This window comes from Phalacrocorax carbo, chromosome 16, assembly GCF_963921805.1.
Source record: "Phalacrocorax carbo chromosome 16, bPhaCar2.1, whole genome shotgun sequence".
NCBI classification, from domain to species: domain Eukaryota; kingdom Metazoa; phylum Chordata; class Aves; order Suliformes; family Phalacrocoracidae; genus Phalacrocorax; species Phalacrocorax carbo.
In genome coordinates, this window is record NC_087528.1 from 836,606 (window position 1) to 860,617 (window position 24,012).

Genomic DNA, 24,012 nt, shown 5'->3' on the forward strand with positions numbered 1-24,012 from the left:
GGGGCGGTGGCAGCCGGGCAGGGGACGGGCGGGGCAGCGCGGGGCGGGCGACGCTTTCCCTTCCGGGTCGCCGTCGGCCATTTTGTGGCGTTAAGTAGGCGCGCGCGGGCGGCGCCCCGCTCATTTCCTGGCGGTGGCGGCGGGCGCTTCTGGCGCTGCGGCCCCGCTCCGGCCCCGGGCCGCCTCCCCCGGACCTCGGAGGTGGGTGCCCGCCCTTCTCGCGGCGCTCCCCTATGCCCTATAGCCCCTCTCCTTTCTGGACTTGACTGGGCCGCCACCCCGGCGCTGCCCCTCCGGCGTGAGGCGCTCCCCCTCCGGGCCGCGCCGCCTCCTGACTCGTTCCCCGTCCTCCGGGTTTCTTCTCCTCAGCCACCGCTGCCCCTCGGGGGCCGTTGCCCGCCATGAGCTACGGGCGCCCTCCGCCGGACGTGGAGGGCATGACGTCCCTCAAGGTGGATAACCTGACCTACCGGACGTCCCCGGACACGCTCCGGAGGGTCTTCGAGAAGTACGGCCGGGTGGGCGATGTCTACATCCCTCGGGACCGCTACACCAAGGAGAGCCGCGGCTTCGCCTTCGTCCGCTTCCACGACAAGCGCGACGCCGAGGACGCGATGGACGCCATGGACGGGGCGGTTCTGGACGGCCGCGAGCTTCGCGTCCAGATGGCCCGTTACGGCCGCCCCCCCGACTCGCACCACAGCCGGCGTGGCCCGCCGCCCCGCCGCTACGGGAGCAGCGGCTACGGCCGCCGGAGCCGCAGGTGAGCGCCCGCCGGGTTCCCGTGACGGGGGGGCGGATTTAGGGAGGACTTAAGCACGGTTTAGGCGTCCGCCGCTGCAGCGGGGGCCGCTCCGTTTTGAGTTCCCTTCCCGAGGGAGTTTCGCGGCGCGGTTGGGAAGTAGGGGTTTAGTGGCGAGGCGTGCGGAGTTGCCTCGGAGCGGAAGGGTTTCGCCCTGCAGTAGTTTTAGCCCCCGGCCAGTCGCTCCGAACAATGGCGCCCTCTTCACGCTCGTTTTCCTGCCCACGTGGGTCCCGTCCGCCTCCCTGTCCCGGAGCAGTCGCCGACGTCTGTTGCGCCGCCCGCGTTCAGCTTCTAACGCTTTTCTTTCTTTCCTCCTGGTATGTTTTAGCCCTAGAAGACGCCGTCGCAGCCGATCTAGGAGCAGGAGCCGCTCTAGATCCCGCAGTCGGTCTCGCTACAGTCGATCCAAATCCCGGTCTCGCACACGCTCTCGGTCTCGCTCCACCTCAAAGTCCAGGTCTGCCAGGAGATCCAAGTCAAAGTCCTCATCTGTCTCCAGATCCCGGTCCAGGTCAAGATCCCGGTCCCGATCTAGAAGCCCTCCCCCTGCCTCAAAGAGGGAATCCAACTCTAGATCCAGGTCTAAGAGCCCTCCTAAGTCTCCGGAAGAAGAAGGAGCTGTATCCTCCTAGAAACATGGTAATGTACCTCGGGATCAGCACATGTTGCATGTTACTCTGTCGTAGCACTTAAGTGGGGTGTTGGGTAGTTTTTAGAATATTAATAGCCTGAACCAAGTGAATCCTAATGGGGCACATTAATAGCTTTTTTTTTCTTGAGCAGTGCTTTTTGGTTATTGGTTTAGGGAAATTAATACCGAAGGGCTTTCTACGGAGAAATTTTTTTTACAGAGACAATGTTTTATTGAGAGATTAATGGCTTGGTTTATTAAATTATTGTATGAGACGCAACCTATGATGAAAATGACTATTTCTTACTGTATTTATCCAACATCTGCATTTTCCCCTTTAAAGCTGCGGTCTCCTGTTTGCTAAAAGAATATTGGCCAGTATTGCAGATTTTAACTGATTTGGCTGATCCTCCAGGGACCAGTTTCTGTGGGCGTGTGTTGGAGCAGGTTTGTCTTTAAATGTTAAAGATACACTATCCTTTTATAACGGAAGATCGGTTCAGTGGCCATTGTACTGACTGGAGGTAATAACTGTTCTAGAAAAGTGGCAAATTCCTTGCAACGAGAAAACCATGGAAACTAGTTTTTCCTCACTTCGACATCTTGAAGAGGCATCTAAGGATACACCGGGTGGGGAAAGGATAGTGTGTCTTTAACCCTTCGAACTGTTTGGTCCTGTTTTTAAAAGGAAAGGGCCTGAGCTAGCGCTGAAGTTAGATACTTGTAGCAAAATTAGTCACACTTTGTTTTGAATGCTAATTAGAGTTTAGTTAAGTCTTTATGAAGAAGTACTAGTTTTATAACTTTTATATAACTTCTAAGAACTTACTGTTGAGCAGGCTGAATTGAAGTTAATGGTGACTTGATCCACAGCCTGATGCTTATTCTTCCTTGTAACTAAGTACTATGACAGAACCTTACATTTGGCCTCTGAAGTAGAGCAACACACGGGGGGAGGTGGAACACTGTGGACATTCCTAAAACTTAATTAACTTAAATTAGGCAAAGCCAGTTGAAACACAACTAGAAGTATACCTGAAGTCATCCACACAACCGGAGGAAACAAGGTAGAAACCTGGCTGAACTTTTCTTTCTTCACACCTAGATGCATCAGATAAATGAGAATCTCCATAAAGGACGCCTTTGGGGGGAAAAGATCGCTTGAGTCTTCAGTCCCTTGGAGAGACCCCTGGCACGAGCAACCAGCTGTTGAAAAGGTTATTTTGTAACATTTTGTCTAACTTTTTACTTGTTTAAGTTGCGCCTCAAGTGGCAGATTTTACATTTTATGTGCCATTTTGTTGCTGTTATTCAAATTTCTTGTAATTTAGTGAAGTGAACGACTACCGATTTCATTATTGGCTTGGATATTTGAGGTAAAACTTCATTTTTGTTTATATAGTGCTGACTCTTATTTGAAATTAAACTGATGGTAACTTGCTGCCTCCAGTTTCATACTGAGGAGACGTGCAGCTATTATATGCCGAGTAGTTAACTGTCAAAAAGTATTCTCAATTTTGTCTTCGTTCCTTAAATAAAATTCTGCAAAACTTCAATTTGAAACTTACTGTAAATGCTTTTTTTTTAATTTTGAATTCAAATAGTATCTTCAAATTCAAATTGGTAGAAATCTTTTCAGGTGACAGTTGATATTTGAAAGGATTGTTTTATCAGACTCAATTCTAATCTCTTCTCTTATGTATTTTTGTGCACTAGGCGCAGTTGTGTAGCAGTTGAGTAATGCTGGTTAGCTGTTAAGGTGGCGTGTTGCAGTGCAGAGTGCTTGGCTGTTTCCTGTTTTCTCCTGATTGCTCCTGTGTAACGATGCCTTGTCGTGCAGAAACAAATGGCTGTCCAGTTAATTAAAATGCCTGACAACTGCACTTCCAGTCACCCGGGCCTTGCGTAAAAATAATGGAGCATACAGTGAGCACATCTAGCTGATGATATACACACCTTATTTTTTCCAGAATGGTAAAACTTACCAACCTACATATATGAACTTACATATGAGAAATGTAATGTTAAGACAAGAAATGGTTCATTCCTTTGTAAGTACTGATTGGTGTATCTTTTGCTTAAGACATTCTGTACTATACCCACTGTCTCTGTAGTTAATATTAAACATTTTTCTGTGTTAACTTTTCTCAACTTAATGTCTGAGTCAGCTTATTTTTGGCTTGAAAAGATTTCTGCAATTATACTGTCAATGTTTAACTTCTATAGAGTAACTGAATGCCTTCTACTGCTTACAAATTTTATCCACTGGGGTCGCTTCTAAATTACTGCGGGGAAACTTAACTCGTATTGTGACTAACCCAAATGTCGTGTGGCAAGCGTTGTGCACCAGACTAGAGCCACAGAATCAGAGAGGTCCGTTGGTCCGTTCCGGGAGGCCCGCACTGAGCAGTACTAATTGCATTTGCTGTGTGCTTGCCCTGACTCAACAGGCTGCTGCTTGATGGTAGCTGATCTTACAGGGGTGACATTTTTTTTTTTGATTTGGATACCGACTGAATTGTAACCTCAACCATCACGTGTCAAGGGTTATTGTAATGCCTTGTTAACTTTATGCATGTATGTTAAACAGGAATGGAAACATCTGAATACTTGCAATCTGGCTTGATTGAGGATTAAAAGTACTTTTCTATAAACCTGAGGAGTCTGTATGTTCCAGGACTGCAGGTCTAGTGGCAGTCTGCACAGATGGATTTAAAAACAGAGGGGGCTGGCTTTTGTGTTTGAACCTTTGGGAAAGAGCGTCAGTCCTGGGAAACAGATATGTTTTTTTTTTTTTTATCTTGAAAGAGCGCAGTTCACTTGTTCTTCGTAGCCAAAGTTTGGAATTTAAGTTGGACCTTGTGGGTTGGATTGTGGGGCTGTGTTGTGTAGCGGCTTACAAAACAGAATGGAGCCTCTGAACTATTTGATGGTCTTTGGGGAGGCGCACAAATTTCTCAAAAGCCATAGCTAAACAACTGAACAACTTTATTTTTACAGTGCATGTTTTAAGAGTCAGTTCAGGGGATCTACTTCCCAAAAACTAGGCCTGAGGTTTGCTGTAAGCAGGGCTGTTTCCTGCAGGTCCATGCTACAGTGAACAACTAAGTACCATCTTGTATCGGAGCCAACAAGTGGAATAAACTTAAGTACCATCCGACCGTGCTAGTGAGATGATCATCATTTCAATTGTGTGCCTTCCCGGCAGAGAGGAGCTGGCCAGGTGCTCTTTGTCTGCTCCGAAGGAGTGTAAGGGGATGCGGATGCTCTTCAGTTTCCACTTGCAGAGCAGGGCTTCGATCGACCAGTCAGCACTGAGGGGAGGAAACACCAGTGTGAGAGTGTGTAATCCCAGTTTATAACTTGTGCAGCAATTACAGGAGACTGTCACCAGGCTTAACCGCAATGGTTCATGAAACTGAGCTTGTAACAGTTTTCCAGTCAACAGTAGATTTGCGGTTCTTGGATTATTTTCTGGTTTGGCTGCTTTTGTCTGATGCCCCTAGGATTTAATAAGAGCTGAGACAAGAATTAAGATTTGACTCTTTTAAGTATGCAAAAGTTTACCTTCGGACTTGATAAGTCGTCCAGAACTGAGCGAGTGGATTCTTTTCCAGCAAGAAGTAAACTGTAGTTAAAATATCTTCAAAGTCTAGTTTGGGGAGAGCAAGCAGTCTTGGTTACATGACATGGTAATTAAGAGTCAATACAAGACCAACTGCACCTCTACGAGCACAGCCTTATGCAGTTAATTACTGCATTTTCTGTTGGCCCACCCTCCCGTGGTGTTCGGTTACCCGCGGGGTGACGAGTCCCGCTCAGGGTCACCTCAAGGCTCTCGCCTCATCTCTTGACAGCATCCCCGGTGCTACTCGGCCACTGCCTCCTTGCAGTTTGTCCCAAACCAGAGAAACCCGGAAGTACCGACATACCTTTTGGGTCAAAAAAGACATCCGATCCCAGGATGATGTCTACCGGGGGCAGCGAGAGCAGCTGCGGGGCTGCCCGCCCCCAGGTGAGGCCCAGGACCGGTAGGTGGGGCAGGCCGTTCAGCTGGCAGCTCCGCCGGCAGTTCCACAGGCACCGGGGCCGCTCCTCGCTGTCAGACAGGGTCACCGCCGCCCCGCACTTGGCGGCCACCAGGCCGGGGAGGCCGGTGCCCGCGCCCACCTGGAAAGGCAGGGTACCATGGAGCGGGGCTGGGGGCACCGGGGGGCCCCGGGGGCGCGGGGCGGAGCCCGCCGTACCTCCAGCACTCGCTTCCCGGGCAGGTTCCGCCGGTGGGCCCAGAGGTACTGGGCCAGCACCACGGCGCAGGGCCACACGTGCGTGCCGTACTGCGAGTCCAGCACCTGAAACGCACCGGGCGCGGCGCTGGGACGGCGGACGGCGGGCCCCGAGCCCCGCTTCTACCCCCGCCCCACCCTGCCCCGGGGAGGCACCTCGGGGACGCGCAGCGCCAGCGCCGCCGGCCCCTCGGCGAAGCGGTACCGCCGCAGGCCGCCCCGCCGCCGCTCGCCCTCGGCCCCGCCGCCCCGCCGTTCGCCCATCGCCGCCCAATGGCGGGCCGCCACGTGTAGCACCGCGCCGCGCGGGCCAATCGGCGCCTTCTCTAGCGGTGGCGTCACGCGGAGCGCCGTCGCGGGCGCGCGGCACCCCCACCCTTCTCCCCCGGTGCCACCGTTAAGGTGGGCCGCTGCCGCTCGCGCCGCTGCCCCCGGTGGGGCGGTGCTGTGAGGGGCACCGCGCAGTCCCGCAGGAATAGCGTGACACGCGGCCGGTTCGCCGCTACCAAGGGAGCGGCGGGGACAGAGCGCGTGCCTGCCCGGGGAAGGGAAGAGGGAGAGGAGGAGGCGGCGGAGGCGAGGGAGCTCCCGATGTGGCCGAGCGGGCACGGGGTAGCGCGGCCAAGGACGACCGGCGACCGCGCGCTCCTCCCTGCCGCACGCAACACCCGCCTTCCCAACATGGCGGCCCGGCTGCGCCGCTTCCCCTCCGCGGCCAATCAGCGCCGGAGGGCGGGCGAGGCGTGGCGGAAGACGGCCGTGCAGCGAGCCAATGGGAGGACGGCGGGGGCGGGGCCGCGGCGACAGCGGCGGCAAGGGGGGTGAAATTTCTGGAAGGTGCGGCGGCCGGAGCGGGACGGGACGGGGCGGCGCGCGGGGACGGGCCCCGCAGCCCCTGGCGCTGCCGCTCGCACCGCCGCCATGAATCACAAGAGTAAGAAGCGGATCCGTGAGGCGAAACGCAGCGCCCGGCCCGAGCTGAAGGACTCGCTGGACTGGACCCGCCACAACTACTGCGAGACCTTCCCCCTCAGCCCCGCCGCCTGCAAGGTGCGCCCGGCCGCGCCCCCCGCGGGGACCGGGCTGCTGAGGGAGGCGGGTCGGGGCGGCTGAGGGGAGCCTGAGGAGACTGGGGAGGTCTGAGGGGAGTGGGGGGAAGTGGGAGTTTGAGGGGGGCGGGAGCAGGGGGGGCCCGGGGGGATTGGGGAGGGCCCATGGGGAGCGGACACTGAGGGGATAGGGATAGGGGTGGGGGTCTGGAGGGGAGCGGGGGGCTGGGGCAGCCTGACGGGAGTCGGGAAAGGCTCCTTTACTGAGGGCGGGGCCGCCTCGGGGCTGGCGGGGACCCTGGGTGGGGGGCGCTGGGATGGGGAGGTCGAGCAGCCCCCGCGGATTTCCCTCCACCCTCCCCTTCACGTGGTGAGGGGTGCGGGGGGTCCGGGCCCCGCCGGGGTGGGCACCCGGGGTGCCCGACCGCCCACGCAGTTCCCGGGGGGGGGAGGGGGAGGCGCAGCGGGTGGGGTCGGGGTGGGCTCTCCCCTGGGGAGTCCCCCCGGCGTGGGGGAGCGCCGAACGCCTCCGGCCTGCTGGTGGTACTGGGGGTGCAAGGAGCAGGGCGTGGGAAACAGGGCTGCAGCCTCGGGGAGCTTAAAATAACACGTCGGCTGCTCGACACCCTCGTGGTGCGTGGAGCAAAGTCTGCGCGTGAAGCTCCTCCGCGCCGACTTAGTGAGCGCGGTTCTAGGACATCGGTCTGTCCTAACATCTGCTCTGTACTCCTCTCCTGGCTCCACAGGATAACGTGGAGAGGGCAGATGCACTCCAGTTAACAGTGGAGGAATTTGTCGAGCGTTATGAAAAACCTTACAAGCCCGTAGTCTTGCTGAATGCTCAGGTGGGCTGGTCTGCCCAAGAGAAGTGGACTCTGGAACGACTGAAACGCAAGTATAGGAACCAGAAGTTCAAATGCGGGGAGGACAATGACGGTTATTCTGTGAAGATGAAGATGAAATACTACATAGAGTATATGGAAACCACGCGTGATGACAGCCCGCTCTACATCTTTGACAGCAGTTACGGAGAGCATCCCAAGCGCAGGAAACTTCTGGAGGACTACAAAGTACCCAAATTCTTCACCGATGATCTCTTTCAGTATGCAGGGGAGAAGCGAAGGCCGCCTTACAGGTATGGTACTGTGACAGCAAGATAAAGTAGGTATTTTCCATCTCATAAGTTATTCCTAAATAAGTACGGTGTCTTGCATAAAACAAAGTGAGAGCTTTACATCTGCTGTTTTGAAATGACCCATAACCCAGAGGGAGGGAAGGGCAGATCTGTGTATCACAATTTCTGGTCCTGCTACCAGAGTTGCTTCTGCCTGCAGCATTGCAACTTGTGAAGTTTTTTCTCCTGTTTTTTGTAAGTCAGTTTACCTCACTACTCAGATTTTTTAAAAATTACGTAGCTACTGAAAGTTATGAAGACTAATTTCTTGCTGCTTGTGCCTTCTGGCTTTCAAATGTTAAGTACCTCAGGACTAGCTCCTGGGTTTTGCACCAGTGGCTTATGTACATAGTGGGATTTTGTTTAATTATGAGTCAGTCCTTTGAAGGTAAAGATCTTAAGCTAGGTTAGTATGAAGTGTGGAGACTAGTTCTTAGCTCCCCTTTAGATGATTTTGAGAGAGCAACATTTCACATCTATGTAGTCTCTTCCACTCTTTTTTTTTTTTGCATCTGATTTAAAAAGGATTGAAATGACACTTCCTTCCTGAAATCAAATGCAACAACCTTGTATTTGCACTGTTAGACACAAAAGGGTTTTCTATCTGTGTTAATATAATGCTTCATAGTGGTATGAGCATAAGCTGAATGTCTCCGAGTAATTAAAGTCTTTAGGGCGGTGTTATAATTGTTATAGAGTGCCTTGCCCTTTGAGTGACATGAGACTGTGATGTGGGTTTTTTTTAATGAAGTAGAACAAGGGATGAATAATAGTACTCTTCTCTGCAGTCTTCCACGTGTCTGTAGTCCAACTGTGCTTTTGCAGGAGTGAAGCATGAAACTAATTCTCTTTGAGATCACCAGAGTAGGTGTTTTAACAGTGTTGTAACGGAACCTTGTTATAACTTGCTTCTAAGAACATACAGTGCTGTGGTAACCAAATGCAAAAGCGTAATGCAAAATGCAAAAGGTGTAGGCTCTAGTAGAATCTGAATACACTTACAAAACTGGGAATCATTTATCCAAGTTATAGGTAAACTAGATAATCTGCTTGTGACTCACTTCTATTGATATCTCTTTCTCCCACACCCTCCCCACCTACAGGCACATGCTGAGCTCCTTGCTTGTGATCTTGGTATTTGCAATTCTTGTACTTTGTTCTGGAAAATGTGGGTTTATTTGAGGCTTTTACTTTTTGAGAGATGTGTGGTGCAAGAGAGCATGCTGCTGCCTCCTGGAGCTGGGGGCTTCATCTAGGTACAGAAACGGATGAAGACTATCCAGTAGTTTAAGAGCATCATTGAAAATCCACCAGGAAATGATGCTTTCTGATCATGTGATCAGGACTGCACTGTACAGATTGACCTCTGCAGTGAGAAGTGTGTGATAGCGTATAGATCTTAACCTAAGAACTCGTGCTGTTTAGAGCATCTCTATTGGAGTTGTTCCCTGCTAAAATAAAGGCAGTCGTTTTTGGAAGCTGTTTACCAAAGCAGCTATTTTAGTTTGTGAGACGGTTGGGCTTTTTGCTTTTAAATTGAAGTTAGAGGTTGTGAAGTTTTTAATGGTAAATTTGATGTCTTGTGGCAAACTGGGTTATGTTCACTGTAAATTAAATGTCGTCTGGAAGAAGATGCTGGTAATGATAGTGCTGCTAAATAAGGATTTTTAAATCTTCTCTGTGTGTAGATTCAGGTTATAGTCAGAAAAATGGTATCGAACAGTCCGTCTGTCTGTGTACCAGATAGATCTTTGTGTTTAATGTCTTCTGGCTGCTTAGTAATAGCTTTGACTCTTCTGCTTGTGGCTTAATTAGCTTTCCGAGGCTAATATGAATCTGTAGAGGGAATTGACAATAGGAGTGACAAACATCTGCCTATTTACATTTTTATGGCTCCTTTGTGAAGTAGGAAGAGCGTAGCTTGAAAACCAAACTTACAGTCCTACAACTGGCGCTAGCAAGCGATACTTGAGAGCAGCTTAATTTACACCCACACTGGAAAGTGGGGATGGAGGGTGTGCTGCCTTCCCATATTCTCTGAACCTTTGAACTGCTCTCGCTGGGTATTGCCTGCCTGTCAGCCACGCGATGGAGGGGTCTTGTTGGTGCTTTGGTTTCTGCCCTCCTCGCTGCCCAGTAAACAGTTATCGCTATTTTTTCCCCTCCTGATGCCCATTAAGGCACCTCCCTTACACTGCTTTACCTGGTATGGTAGATCCTACTGTTCTGTCACAGGGGAAATGAGCAACTGAAGGTGCTGATACTGTTAAACGTGTAGCAGATGAAGTTCTCCACAGGCAGAAATGAACCTTGCAAATAGGGAATGAGAACATACACGCCAAACCCTGACTCCTCACTGGAGAGTAAGCTCCAACTAGTTAAATGTTAGAATGAAAAGCCTGTTATAAATGAATAGAAGGCATTGAGGGAGGCCAGGGTTGCGTAACTTTTCTCCCTTATGTTGCCTTTTGTTTGTTCCTCATTGTTCTGTGGTTCTGGATCCATTTGAGTAGCAAATTTTAGAAAAACATAGGATTAGGAGAATCCCCTGCATAGTAAGAATCCTAATGCAGGCTGTTACGACTTAATCACGCTCATAAACTTGAAAAAAGTATATATTTAACCCAAGAACTGTTTATATTCCATAGCTGTGTTTTGTTTTAAAAAAGCTATCTTTGCGGTCTTGTCCTGGAGTGATGCCTGTCCCAATTCATGCCGGTTTTAGATTAAATCCACGCCATATCTCTTGCTGTAGTGCAAGCCTAACAGTTGCAAGAAGACAAATTGAGGAACTGTAACTACCTTGATTTCTAACTGTATGTGAAATAAACAGCTGTAATTGTCTAATTGGAAGAAAAGAGAAGGGAGCTAGTTGCTTGCTCTGTGACTAATGGATTTTTTCCCTCCCATGCAGATGGTTTGTGATGGGCCCACCTCGTTCTGGAACAGGAATTCACATCGATCCCTTGGGAACTAGTGCATGGAATGCCTTAGTCCAGGGACATAAGCGTTGGTGCCTGTTCCCCACCAGCACTCCCAGAGAGCTGATCAAAGTGACACGAGAAGAGGGGGGGAACCAGCAGGATGAGGCTATCACTTGGTTCAATGTCATCTATCCCAGGACGCAGCTCCCCACCTGGCCCGCTGAATTCAAACCCCTGGAAATCTTACAGAAATCAGGCGAGACAGTCTTTGTGCCAGGTACGTACAAATCTCTCCAGTAAGGAATTCCAGGAGAGAAACACGTATTTTTAATGTTTGTGTGTAGCAGGGAATATTTCAGCTTTCTTTTATGGGCCATCTCTTACAAAAGAAACTTTCCGAGCTATTTCAAAAGGGGTGTACATTGCAAGGTGCTCTTTGAGACTATTCAGATATTTTCTGAATGTCCTGGAACCTATATGGCCTGGAGCATTGGATTGCTTGTGGTACAGATGACAAAACAAATGGGACCTCAGATGCAGCATTGTAGGAATGTGATCCCAAACTAAACTGCAGTAACAGGAAACATTAAGGCATACAACAATAGAGGTGTTTTGAGTACTACTAACTTCTGAGACAAAAAGAGTTTGAGTTTATATACACTGTGGCAAACTCATGGCTGAATTTTGCAGCCTGGGCAGTCCGACTGCATATGAATTTTTCTTAGCTGTGGGAAAAGAACTACTTAAAGGCATTGACACTTTCTACCCACCTCGCTGTGGTTTTGCTTTGTCTTCCATTTGAAATCAAGAGCTAAAGAAAGATCCGATAAGGATGCCATTCTCTTTGAGTGGCTGCACATTGTGTGCCCGTTACAGCTGGGAGGTGAGGTGGCTAGTGGATAAAGCGGGTGAGTTCAGTGGCAAATTCTAACCTTTACATCTTGCGCCATTTTTGTGCAGCATGGCCTGTAGCTTCTATCCACATTGCTTGTCTCTAACATACAGCTGACTTCATGTTTGAAGAGGGCCTTGTGATTGTCTTGGCACTTATTAGTGACTCCTTAGCGTACCTTCTGTTAAGGTTTCGTAGCTGTTGGGTTCCATTAAACTGTTCCCTTAGTCTTTTTATGAGGTTATAAGTGGGTTGTAAGAATACTGCCGTCTATTTTTATCCTGTGTGGGGAAACAATTTTGCATCTATTTTTAAGTGAAAGGTTGGTCTGTAGTCATAAGAACCTTACTAAATCAGTATGGAGAGCGCTCTCCAGCTTAACAGAGAGGGTCTCTGTGTGGTCTGAGTTACAATGGCTCTTGCTATTAAATGGGCAATCAGTAGCCAGTGTGGTGCTGTCAAGTCAGAACTGCAGCACTGGAGAACTTGGTCAGAGCGTTGAGCAGCCTTCTGTAGCATCAGAGCGAATGCTGAAGTAAGGCTGAGGAAAGATGATGCTGTGGCACACTCGCTTGGGTTTAGGAGGTAAGGTCCAATTTCTGCCTGTGCTGTGGGAAAAGTGTCTACGGCTCCTCTTGAACTTGCTTCCTGTTACGTAGCTAGAAACGGCCATTGGTGTTGTGTTTATAGGTGGCTGGTGGCACGTAGTTCTCAACCTTGACACAACTATTGCCATCACACAAAACTTTGCCAGCTGTACCAACTTCCCTGTCGTGTGGCACAAGACAGTAAGAGGGAGACCCAAATTGTCACGGAAATGGTACAGGTAAGAGATTTAGTAGCTTGCTTCTCATATTTGCTATTTAAAACAAAAATACCCTATCTGTTTACATGCAGTGTTGCTGTTCAAAGGCTAACCCTGAAATTTCAACTGTGCTTAGGATCCTAAAGCAGGAACATCCTGACTTGGCAGCCTTAGCTGATTCAGTTGACCTGCAGGAATCTACTGGTATTGCTTCCGATAGCTCTAGCGATTCTTCCAGTTCCTCAAGCTCCAGCTCCTCAGACTCTGATTCAGAGGTAATGCTTTTTACTACAGTAGGCGATCCATGTCCTGCAATTACATTGGTTTATTCCATACCCAATCATGTGTCATCCTAATATCCATGTCTTACGGAAGAAATTAATAGAAAGCAACTAAACAAATCTACATGCCTGTAGTCTTAGCAGCTTCTGTTTGCTGAGGCCTCTCTTTGTATTGCCAAATGAAGTTGGTTTGTTTGATCTGGGGTTAGATTATATATAAATCAGTCACTCCTTCAGCTAAGCCATGCTTGTGTAAAATGGCTGCAAAATGAATGTTTTAAAAATGGGGAGGGGGAGCAAGCTCCAAAAGCGAGACTGTCTGTTATGCCAGGGGGCTTTTCTAGGCACCTAAGTGCTTCAGAAGGCACCGAGTCTGCTCTCGGAAAACTAGGTCCTCCTAGGAACCACAAGGAAGGCATCAATTATCTCGCCCTGAGCCACCTTAGTCAGTGATGAAATCTAGGAACATACCTGCTCCTATTTTTTAAAGACTTAATTTAAAATTTATTTGATGTGTCTAATCTAAAATAGCACATTCTTTGAATATTTGATGATTCAGGGTTGCTGAGGCAGCACTTATGGCAAATTCTGCAGCACAAAGAGTTTAGTGGGTTTGTCTGAATTCTGCTTTTGTCTCTTCACATTCAGTGTGACTCTGGCTCTGAGACGGAGGGGATGATGCACCGGAGGAAAAAAAGGAGAACGTGCAGCATGATGGGTAACGGCGATACAACTTCCCAGGACGACTGTGTGAGCAAAGAGCGCAGCTCCTCCAGGTGACCCAATGGCAACTGTTGTTTTTAAACAAGCAAAAGACAATAGAGGGCAGAGCTGGCAGAGTTAAGACAGGGTGATTCATCAGGACAGAGGGATGGAGAGCAGGGGGTCCCTTTCAGAATGTAAAGCAGTTGGCCAGTGGTGGTATCTTCCCTCCATGAATTATTTTAATGGCTCCAAACTGAAAACTAAGATTCTTGGTATTTTTTAAAAAATTAGGGTTTTTTTACTTTATTTAATAAACAGTGTTATCACTTTTCCTAGTTGTCTCTTTTAGTAGATAAAGTTTTGGATTTTTTTTTTTTAATGGGAGAGGTGGGATATTTTAGCTGTGTTCTTCAGAGAGCACAAGTGAATAGTGAACAGTAAAAGGTGAGGAATGATCAGGCAGGGCTCAGGTTTCAGTGCCTTGTTGTCCAAATGGAAAACCTTCAAGCAGTGGTACAGTTTCTCTTATTGTTGCCTGGATTACTTCAGTTTGGCCCACTGTTTTATCTGGTAAAGGCAAAATTAGCTGAAATGTCTGTTTACCTATTTAAAAAAGAGCAGGTTTCTAGTCAGTCTGAAGGGAGGGAACATTAATATTGCAGAACCACAAATAGATGTTGCTGAGGGTAGAGTTGCTGAGGAAGGAAGTCTCTGGACTTGCCAGGTTAAAAACAGTGAAACACTGGCAATCGGGGAGTGTGCTGGAGGGAGGAACTTAGAAATTCTTTGCAAAATGAAGCATTTTTCTCATAGCAGAGGCCCGCCAAAATTCTAGCAGACTCCTGGCGGTTTGTATAACTGATGCTGCTGCATGAGCTGCCTGCCTGCGTTAGGGTGCTGGCTAGTTACTGAGCTGGCAGGTGCTCCAGGTTTGGCATGGGTGCAAGTGCTGCAGTGACTTGCCGTGTGGCCTGCTACAGGAGGAGTGCAAAACTACCTGAGGAAGTCCAGGTTCCCAGTCTATGCCTGACTTCCCGGTGCAGGGAACTGCCTAAAGACCTGTTTGCTCCTGACCGTGTTGCCGTTCATCCTGCAGCGACCCATTGCTCTTGTGTTTTCAGGAGTTGCTCATAACTGAATGCAATTGAATTACAAGTACGGAGCATCATTAAACAGTTGGGAGAGAACTGTACTGACTGCTTATTTTGCCCTGGAAGCTTTAACAATTTGTTTGCTATGACATTGTCAAATCCCATTTCCGCAGCCAGTGTGACTTCAGGCAGGGAATGAGCAGCAGGAGGTAACAAACCTGAGTGCAGACCCTGTTTTTAAAAAAAAAAAAAAGCTGTAAAAATGCAGAGCACACGTGCAGGTCTGTTCTTCTGAAAACCCCGTGCATTTTTAAGTTGTTTGCACTTCAAATTTTGAAATGAATACCTTAGATATTAAAAGTTAGCACATGGCCTAGAAGTCCCGCTTTCCAGGTATCACTGTTCTTCCTCCTGCATGCTGACTGTTTCACTCTGTGAGGATGGGTGGGCTTTGTGCTCCAGTTCCATGATGGATCAGTTGATAGAAACAGTTCTAAACATAAAACCTTACCTAGCTTGTACAAGTCTGTGGGAAGAATAAGCACACGATTAACCTGCATGCCGCAATCTTTTGTCCTGATACGAGAGGAAATGCTGTAGTTGCTGACAGGCAGTTGTACTTCTTTTGACAGGATTAGGGAATCTTGTGGAGGCCGCAGCTACCCCTGAGAGGCAACAACGCCCACCTAGAGGCAGCTGCCAGTCGAAGCTCCGTTAGCAGCCAGCCAGCTCTGTTCTACCCCCTTCCGCTTCTATTTCTCACAGTCCTTAAGTTTTTGTCACTCTTCCTTGATCCAGACGTCCGTCTTCATTATGTGCTGTTGAAGGTTGGCTCCTTAATAACTCCTAGGGGGTTGCCCCGACTCTACATTATTGTGCAATGCTTTGTCCCCTCTGCGCCCCAAGTGAGTGCACTAATAACCCAGCTTTGGGTAAGGACATGCCAAGTATTTAATGGTTCACGTAACTGGCAAGGAAGATGACGGTCAGTTTTTAAAGAACTCTTTTTAAAACCAGCAGGTAAATATAAAAACCTGCCTTGCTTTGACACTGTCATATGTTTACATGTTGTCCTGTACACTTGAGGAAAGGAACACCAGCCCTTTTGGCCTATCTGAACGTCCGGCGGATCTCGCACCAGAATTTCAGGAGGGGGAGGTGGTATGAATGCTCCAAACACTGAAGCAACTTCAGCGGAGGCGACCACCAACCTGAAGCATCTTTTGTGGTCTTAATCGACATGTGTACATCTAAGGTGCAGCACCTTAACCAGCAGCAGTCCATTTACTTCTGCTCTGTGTCTGTTATGATGACTGGTGACAAAGATGCACTAGCACCTTGCAATAGGAAGTTCAATGGAGCAGGAGAATCCTGGAGTTTATTGCACAGCAAAAACCGTTGGGGGTGGGGGGAAAGTCAGCCTTTGCCAGTAATTGCAGTCCTTTAGGTGCAGGTCTGATGTTTAGCACTGGGCAACAACTGGCAAAGTCTGGCTCTTACAACAACAGTTGCTGGGCTCTAAATACCAAGCAGTGGTAGGGCCGGGGGCTTGGTCAGGCCAGTGCAGTTCGCATACCTCAGTGGCTTTCCCTTGAGGTTGTGGGTTCAGACGGTTCCAGAACTTGCAGTGCCAATTTTAAAGGACTGAGAGGGGGACACGTTTTATGCTTTTAAAAAATGCGGTGTGTTGCTTAAGTCTGTGTAGATGCGTTTGTATTATGCCAGGTGAAGCTCTCGTCCCCAAAGGATCTGTTGGAGCTTCTGTTTTGTTTTAGCAGGGGCTTGTGTTGGTAGTGTCAGCAAAGAGGTCTGTCTGGCTGAAGGTGCGCTGAAAGGAAATCATCCTCCTTCTCTATCTGAACAGCACATCCAGAAGGTGGCTGGGTTGAGGAGCTTCCCTGGGTGCTCTCCTGAGACCTAGGAGGTGGGTATTAGATCTCACTTCAGCCATTCTTCTTTGAGAGCGGAAACTTGAAAGCAGAAGTGGTGTGTGTGTAGTAAAAATGGAATAATGCCCAGGCACTGTTAGCAGAATTAAACAGATTGGCAGCCTTAACTGTGACTTTCTTGTACATGTTGGGTTTGATGGAACCAGAACATTGCTTGTCTGGGTTTTCTGATCTCTTTTTAGCCTTGTCTCTTTCTATTTGAACACTCTCTCTTTCTTGGAGACTGGGCAATACCCTGTTGTACAAGGGAATCTTAAGCATGCTTGTCAGGATCCCCGTTTCCGAATCTTCTGTGCCAGTCACTGTAGGAGCAGCGTGGTGGTGGAAAATGGAGTGAAGGGTTTTTAGTACATTCTTCAGCTGTCCAGACTCCTGAATTTCCTGTGATAGCCAGGCATAAGTGAGCACGCTTGCTCTGTAGACTGCTGCAGATTCTTCCACAACATTACTTCATTCTAAGAAAAACTTCTCAAACTCCTGGCTTTTCTCGCAAAGGTTGCCTTTTCATTGCCTGGTTGAGCAGCCTGGGAGCCTGCACAAGCTGTGTGTCCTCTCAGACAGAGCAAGCTGCAGCTGCTGCCTTTTGGAAGAGTGGGGGGGCCAGGAGAGGAGAGTGCTCAGAAGCCTCAGCTCTGTGGCTGTGAGAGAACTGTCCACTGCCCCCTTTGGTGGCTTGACAGTTAGTATGTCACTAAGATGGCTTATGCTGTAGCGTGCAGTTGCATTTGGCACACACAATTCAGTCTTGCAGTCTTAAAACCTTCCATGTGTGTGAAAACCTGATCGCTGTGCCGGGAAAGCCACACTTGTACCAGTCAGAAGCACAGTGGGAAGATACGGAGTGCAGAGTATTCTTCCATGCCTGTGAACTCTTCCATGATGCAAAATAAAACAATTTTGGATTGAAGCCTGTGTGCAGTTGACATCCCTCACAGGAAAGCAGTGTGCTTGAAATGGACTGGAGGCGTCGTGGTGCCAGCGATGCAAAATGGACTTCTCTACAAGGCACTTTCATATAGGAAACAAAGGTGTATCTGTTTAGGCTGCCTGGGAATCGGGACTCCTGGGATCTCTGGTTCTTCCGCTTACATTCTCTTGCCTCAGCCGAATTGGTGAGCTTCTGTCTCTGTTTCAGTAAATGAGGAAAATACCTACCTCACAGGGGTGTTGTGAGGCTGAAATGTAATTACTGTGTAAGATGCTTTGAAGTCGTCCTCCCACAAGAAGTTTTCCAGACATCCTAAGCACCCTGAGACTTCCTAACCAGGTGTTAGCTTTTTGTAGCAGAGAACACTGGGGATGTTGTTCAGCTCCCTTGGCCCTGCAGTGTTCCGTGGTGGCCCTTCCAGAATTGCTGTGTGGTACATAAATTGTAGCAGAACAAGGCTTTTTGTTTTCACCAGAGTTTAACTGTTGGTATTTCATGGCCTGCTCTAAACAGGAGGTCCTGCTAGTTTGGGGATTTTTATCAAATAGGACTAGACTAAATTATCTCTCACCAGGGAGTCTGCTTCACTGGCCTTGTAGGAACAAGGAGCCAGTGCTTCCCAGGCCCTTGCCAGGCTGGATGAATGAAGAATTAAGTTAAAAACTGTGCTCCCCTTGTGCCTAGCTCTGTGCTTGTGGGAGGCTGACTAGGGAGAGCGGGTTTTGTGCTCTCGCTTTTCCAGGCTTGTGCTTTTTGGGGCATCCATGTCTCCTGTTCCAGCCACACTGCTTTTGTGTACGGCAAGCCCCTGGATGTAGCAGGCTGATGTGGTCCAGCGCCCAGACCCGGTGGGCCCCTTGTTTCCTTGAGCCCCACAGCAGCAGACTGCTCTGCCCCAGTCCCCACCGGCACTTTGTCAGCCTGGCAGTGCCTTGTGGGCTGCCTTGTTCCCCAGGAACAGGCTTAGAGAGCCACGTGCCGGGTTTGGACTGGGCCTCCCGACTACTGTGCGTATGGGCGTCCTTGTCCTGCCCGCTCTGGCAGAAGGTAAAGGTGTTTGTAAGCTCCGGCTGTGCTTTTGAGTCTGGTGACCAATACAGGCTCGTCTGCTGTGACAGTTGGAGTAAATGAATAAATACCCCATCAGAACTGTAGATGTGGACAACAGGCCCGCCGACCTCAGCAGCTGCTCCCAGCACAAGTGCTGTGTGAGCAGGTGCTGCCGAGGAGGCGCTGGCATACCTTCCTCCCCTTTCCAGCTCGGGAGTGCTGGCTCCAGTTTGTCTTCTCAGTTACATTAAACCTCTCTGAATACTTAGAAGAAAGACAGCAACCTCTTTCATAATTAACCTAGACCCTTTTCCTCCCCGAATCCCCAGCCGTCGTGGGGCAGGAAGCCAGACCGTTGACTGCATCAAATCTGAAATGCCTGTGTGGGCTAATTGTGTAATGGGAGGTTTTTGGCATCCCCCTCGCAAAGGGGGGAAGGAAAGAGCGTACTGATTCGTGTGACAGTCACACTGTCAGCTCCAAGCCCTGCCGCTGCCGTTAGCTGCTTTTATCACCCCATCCAGCAGAGCTGGGATACTCTTAATTGTCTTGTTTGGATGATTGTGGTTTTTGCTTTTTATTTTAAATAAAATCAATTATTTTGCATTATCTTGTTGGCGGGTCACTTTGTTTCATATCGTGGTCTGAAAAAAGCTACCTGTGTACACCTCTGTTCCCAAAGTACTGCAGCGCGCGAAATGGTGCTCAGGTGACAGCTGTGGGGGTGCTCTGGGACTTTCTCTAGCCCTTTCTCGTGTGTGATTAGTACGTCCGCGTGGTGGGGGCTGTTGTGGATGCTGCTGGGGCTGCGGTGGCTTTGGGGGGTTGTGTCAGTAGCTTCGTTACCAGACTGCAGCGCGTGCTTTCTGCCCCTTCCCTGTCCTCCCCAGGCTGTGCTACAAGAAGCCTCGTGTCACCACTTCATACAGGCGAGAGGGGTTTCACCTCCCCGGTGTCATGCGCTGCTTTTGGCTTAGCTTCCAGGCAGGGTGCTCGGTGCAGAGCTGCTGTGGCAGGGCTGAGTGACCTTCCCCGCCGTCCCTGAGCATCAGGGAGAGGAGCTGCCTCCGAGGGCGCTCCTGGGTGTCTGAAGCTGCCTCAGGAGCTCAGCTGTGCGGTGGGACAAGGATTGGGGAAGGGAAAAAAACGTGTGTTTTGTTAGTGAGTTTTGTTGGAACCAGTAAGCGTAGGGAAATAAGCTGAAGCAGAGTGTGGGACAGCAGCCTGGAGGCTTTGGAAATGTTTCCATGACTATTGTAGGATGAAACACCGTGCAGCGTAAATGGTTTTGTGGAGACGGTGAGTTTGCAGATTTCTGCACAAACCCGTGTCCTCCTTTTCCCAAACACTGATTTAAACACTGTTCCTGATTACTGTCACCTATAAAACCTATTTTTTTTTTCTCCTTTCCAATTGCTCTTCAGCAGATCGCTCCCCGTGCCCTGCTTGCACACCCTGCTAGATGCTGCCTAGCCCGATGCAGCCAGGCCATCGGCAAACGAGCCCCCGCTCTCCGTGTGGGCGCTCGGGCCACATCCGCGCTTGGCATTTAACGAGACCCAATTCTGGAAAATGGTGTGAATTGTGGTGGCTGAAAGCAACGTAGAGCCATCATAGAAATGCTTTTACAACATGTCTCCTGGTGGTCGTTCCCAAGCGAGGCGATCATGCGTGCTCCCAGCTTTACGGTGATCCCATTGCTCTTCCTGACTTGTGGGTACTGCTGGTACCTCCTTCAGAGCCTCTGCGGCCCTGCAATCTGGACTTGATTTAGTTTTATTCCTCCGATTTATCTCCCCGTCTTCCTTTTTGTGACAATTGCAACCTGATACCTTGTTTCGACAAGGAGGATGGCATACTCATTTTTTAAATTGCCACCAGGGACCAACAGGACAGGGTTACCCAAGCGGGAATGCGGAGGCTGGATTGTCTGCGCTGTACCTGCGCTGACGTTCTTGCTCCTTTCCTCCAGTTTGATGTAAAAGCAAATAACTACTGTTATTTCTTCTGTGGCACTTAGAGAGCAAGTCGCAAGGAGAACGGGGCTGCGTTCCTACGTGAGTGCTAGCCGCGGCGCTAAGTAGCTATGTGTTTTAAGACTGGTTTGGGATTAAACTGGTATGCTTGCAGAATCTCACCCTTTTTTCAAGGCATGTAAAGACCCCTCTGTGGGACTGCATCTCCTCTTTCTGGAGAAGTGTAAACTGAGGCAGGTAGAAGTGATTGGAAATGTGTTCAAAAGGAAATAATCACTCCATGTCCCTTCTGGTTTGGGAGCTAGCGGCTCCCACTTCTGTGTGGTGTGTGTAACAGCTGTGTGTCCTCCTTCCAGAGAAGGACCTGAAACTGGGGGGCTGCCACCGCAGCGAGCGCCCGTGCAGCCTGCCGGGAGGAGCAGCCGCTGCTCCAGCCGTGCCCCGGCCCTGCGTGCAGGGAAGGCGGGCCAGGGCTGGAGGAGATGCTGCTCTGATGCAGCGCTGCCTTGTTTAGGCCCACGGCTGCACCTTGTCCCAGCTGTTCTGCTGCAGCCGGGACCGGGCTGGCTGCCAGTGCCCACGAGCTTTTGGTTCACCTTTAGGGCTTTGAGCTTCTATCAGCTTGCCTTCAAGGGCAAGGCCGATTGTACAGCTGGTTCAAAACTTTGAAGACCATCAGCAAGACCTCGGAGCCTGCCCTAGCTCAGGGATTAGACTGGAAAATTGGTTTTAATGTGATGGAAGAAGAGCTGTACTGGGTGAGGCCAGAGGCCTAGCTAGGAGAGGGGTTAGTAACGGGAGCTTAGGGAGAAGGTAGAGAAACAAGTGCCAGCAAGAGAGCTCTTTGGTAGGATCATCCCTTTTGGTGGGAGCAAGGCACGGCCATCCCCACCATGTGCTGGCTCCGACCTCTTGGTGAGCCGAACTCTTCCTGTGGCATTCAGCCTTCTGCCACTCGTGAATCGAACCAGCTCTCTGAGCATCGCTGCAGCATCGGGGCTGAGAAAGCCAAGAGCCAGCCAGCCAGGTCGGTGACCTCCAAGCCTGTGTCAGCTGAAGGACAGGGCAGGTACAGTGACATTTCTTAGGTTAGCTTCTAATTTCTAGCATCAAGGCAGAGAGGATGTTGCTGTTCCTGGCAAGGAAAACATGGTAACGGTGACTGGGAGCGTGACCAGGGCTTAGAGAAATGGCCTGAGTTTGGACCAGTTTTAAGACCAGTCTGTGCTCAAGCTTTGGGTGGGGGGGGGAATGGGTTCTCGGAGGACCTGGGAACACAGGATCACCTGGAACAGGCGCTGCCTGAAGTCGCTAAGGCCTGTGCAAGCCAGCAGCCGCTGCTCTCCCCGCTAGCAACCAGCGGGTATGTGCTCACCTCGCTTCACAGGGTCTGCTAGGCCCGTGCTTGGCGTGGGGAGCGGGGCGTTGAAACTCGGCTTGCTTCAGGCGACTTTCTTGCTTTGGGTGCGAGGGACGCGTCTCTGTAGGCGGAGGACCTTGGAACAGCTACTCCCTGCACGGTCCACACGCTGTGGGAGAGAGTGAGAACGTGCAACGTGGTAAATCGGGTCTTTTTTGTGCCTGCGGGAAGCTGTCGCGGCTGTTCAGCACGTTACGGCCGGGTGACGGCCGGGTGACGGGGAGCAGCGCCAGCCGCAGTGCCCGGGCTGCGGGGAGCCGGCCCAGCTACATCCCCCTTGCAGCGCAGCGTTCTCCGTGCGGGAGGACGCTCCCGGGAGCGGCTGTCGGCGCACCTCGCCTGGATCCCGCGCCGTTGGTAAAGCCCTTCAGCTGTCACCCAGCCCTTTGCTCCCCCCCGCCGCGGCCTGGAGCCGACGGCCCTGGAAAAGCAGCTTTTGTGCGCGGCGGGGGCTCCGCAGCCGGTGCAGGGCTGGTCCCTCCCGGGAGAGGGCAGCGTGCTGATGCGGCTTCCCCGCCCTGGCACCCCCGGCCTTCGGGACGGGGACGCGGGGCCGCCGCGCCCGAGGATGCGCGGCTCCCCCCGGGCCGGGGCTGCCGCAGCCCCGCCGCTGCCCGCCCCTCCCAGGGCTGAGAGGCAGGAGCAGGGCAGAGCCGGGAGCCTCACCCGGCCTGTGAATCCGTCCCTTCTCTTTAGTTTTGGAGAGACTCGGGGACAGCCATCCTGTGGGAGCCCAGCCCAGCTCCAGGGAAGCACGGGAGAGTTACCACCAGCTTCCCCGGGGCGCCTGCTGTGCTGGACGTCAGGGTTTCCCACCTACCTTGGCAGTTCAGAGAGACAGCAGCGGATTTTCATGAGTGAGTTGATGGGAGAACCGTGCAGATACCCTCCGTCCCTCCCAGTGGGAGCCTTGCTGTGTCAGGGCAAGTTTACTCTGCCCAGTCACCTCTGGAGAGCCACGGAGAGGACGAGAGGGTGTCAGGCGGGACCTGCTGGGCCTGGTTTCTGCTCGGGGGAGCACCCCCGTCAGATTGGATCACGTTCTGCAGGGGAGTCCAGCCCTGTTGCTGATTCTGCCACCTTGTTTCTGTACGAAGGGAGCCGGGTTGGAGCAGCTCTCCTTGCAGATGTGTCCTTGATGCTCCCACTGCTGCTCTCAAGACTGGGAGTGTTGTTTTTCAGAGGCCTCCGAGCCCCGCAGTTCTCACAACTCCCACGCATGCGGCAGGTTCCAGCACCGTGATGGCGAATCGCTGCGGGTCCAAAGGCAGAGGCCGCTAACGGTCGTAGCTCCTGTTTGGTTCCCCATCAGTGATGCCAATTGTGGAAGAAGCTGTGAGGGCCAGCGCCTCTTATTTTAAGGCAACGATAGACCCTGCTCGGGAGGGTACCTGCTGAAGTGCTCCCTCTCTGCACTGGTTAATGCATGTCATATGCCGCTGCACTCCCACACGGGCAAACACCCTCTAACGGCCCTCCAGCCGAGCGCCACGGAAAATGTACTGTGCCAGGGAAAAAGAGCAGGAGAGATCCTGGATGTGGGCAGTAATCGAGGGCCCTGCGGCAGCTGCAAACCTGTGCATCGGGATGTAAGGCCAGAAGGCCCCACGTCGCCCTACTAGCAGGCCACAGTGGCCGGTTTCTGGCAGTCTCGCCCAAAATTCCTCTTTGTCCCCAAAGCTGACAGTCCGTGTGAGCGCAGGAGCAAAGACCCAGTCCCCTGAGCTTCCCCACCCTGGTCCTGCCTCCAGCTGCGAGCTATTTCCATGGCGCAGGGGAAGTCTCCGAAAGCTAGTGATGCGTTGGATTTGGGAGGATGCCTTCATGGCTACTGCTGGTGCTCAGCTCACCTCCAGGGTTACTTAAAAACCAGAAGAAATACAAACAAACCTGATTAACTGCTGGTTCCCAAACCGCCTCTCCAAACAAACACCCAGCGCTGTCCCATGCACCCGAGGCAGTGCCAGGCTCTCGTCACCGATCACCCTGTCCTTTCGGGCAGGCTCTGCCGTAAACCCTTCGGCTGAGGCTCTTTGCTCCTTCTGC

General features: G+C 50.9%; 3 protein-coding genes across 11 annotated transcripts; 2 read left to right on the forward strand and 1 right to left on the reverse strand.

Moving 5' to 3' along the window:
* Positions 1 to 58: 58 nt before the first annotated feature.
* SRSF2 (serine and arginine rich splicing factor 2) lies at positions 59 to 3,587 on the forward strand. 5 transcript variants are annotated; one of them, XR_010375488.1, is made up of 5 exons: positions 69 to 763; positions 1,134 to 1,444; positions 1,780 to 1,883; positions 2,542 to 2,653; positions 3,153 to 3,587. XR_010375488.1 is itself a non-coding variant. In XM_064467513.1 (4 exons), the coding sequence occupies exons 2-3, from the start codon at positions 402 to 404 to the stop codon at positions 1,435 to 1,437; spliced, it is 666 nt and encodes a 221-aa protein (XP_064323583.1). In that variant the 5' UTR covers positions 59 to 201; positions 370 to 401; the 3' UTR covers positions 1,438 to 1,444; positions 2,542 to 3,587. The 5 variants fall into 5 exon arrangements, 2 of the variants coding, with proteins under 2 accessions (XP_064323583.1, XP_064323582.1); XM_064467513.1 differs by lacking the exon at positions 1,780 to 1,883 and having other exon boundaries at positions 59 to 201; positions 370 to 763; positions 2,542 to 3,587; XR_010375486.1 differs by having other exon boundaries at positions 2,542 to 3,587.
* An 820-nt stretch (positions 3,588 to 4,407) lies between these two features.
* METTL23 (methyltransferase 23, arginine) lies at positions 4,408 to 6,394 on the reverse strand. 2 transcript variants are annotated; one of them, XM_064467510.1, is made up of 5 exons: positions 5,879 to 6,393; positions 5,684 to 5,788; positions 5,369 to 5,606; positions 5,004 to 5,088; positions 4,408 to 4,750 (listed from the first exon to the last, which is right to left on the reverse strand). In XM_064467510.1, exons 1-5 carry the CDS (start codon positions 5,984 to 5,986, stop codon positions 4,582 to 4,584), a joined length of 705 nt encoding a protein of 234 aa, XP_064323580.1. In that variant the 5' UTR covers positions 5,987 to 6,393; the 3' UTR covers positions 4,408 to 4,581. The 2 variants fall into 2 exon arrangements, with proteins under 2 accessions (XP_064323580.1, XP_064323581.1); XM_064467511.1 differs by lacking the exon at positions 5,684 to 5,788 and having other exon boundaries at positions 5,879 to 6,394.
* Positions 6,395 to 6,487: 93 nt separating this feature from the next.
* JMJD6 (jumonji domain containing 6, arginine demethylase and lysine hydroxylase) lies at positions 6,488 to 19,179 on the forward strand. 4 transcript variants are annotated; one of them, XM_064467502.1, is made up of 7 exons: positions 6,488 to 6,772; positions 7,518 to 7,906; positions 10,860 to 11,146; positions 12,452 to 12,587; positions 12,703 to 12,841; positions 13,496 to 13,623; positions 17,088 to 19,179. In XM_064467502.1, the coding sequence occupies exons 1-7, from the start codon at positions 6,644 to 6,646 to the stop codon at positions 17,302 to 17,304; spliced, it is 1,425 nt and encodes a 474-aa protein (XP_064323572.1). In that variant the 5' UTR covers positions 6,488 to 6,643; the 3' UTR covers positions 17,305 to 19,179. The 4 variants fall into 4 exon arrangements, with proteins under 4 accessions (XP_064323572.1, XP_064323575.1, XP_064323574.1 ...); XM_064467505.1 differs by lacking the exon at positions 17,088 to 19,179 and adding an exon at positions 14,369 to 16,053; XM_064467504.1 differs by lacking the exon at positions 17,088 to 19,179 and adding an exon at positions 15,276 to 16,053.
* Positions 19,180 to 24,012: the final 4,833 nt, after the last annotated feature.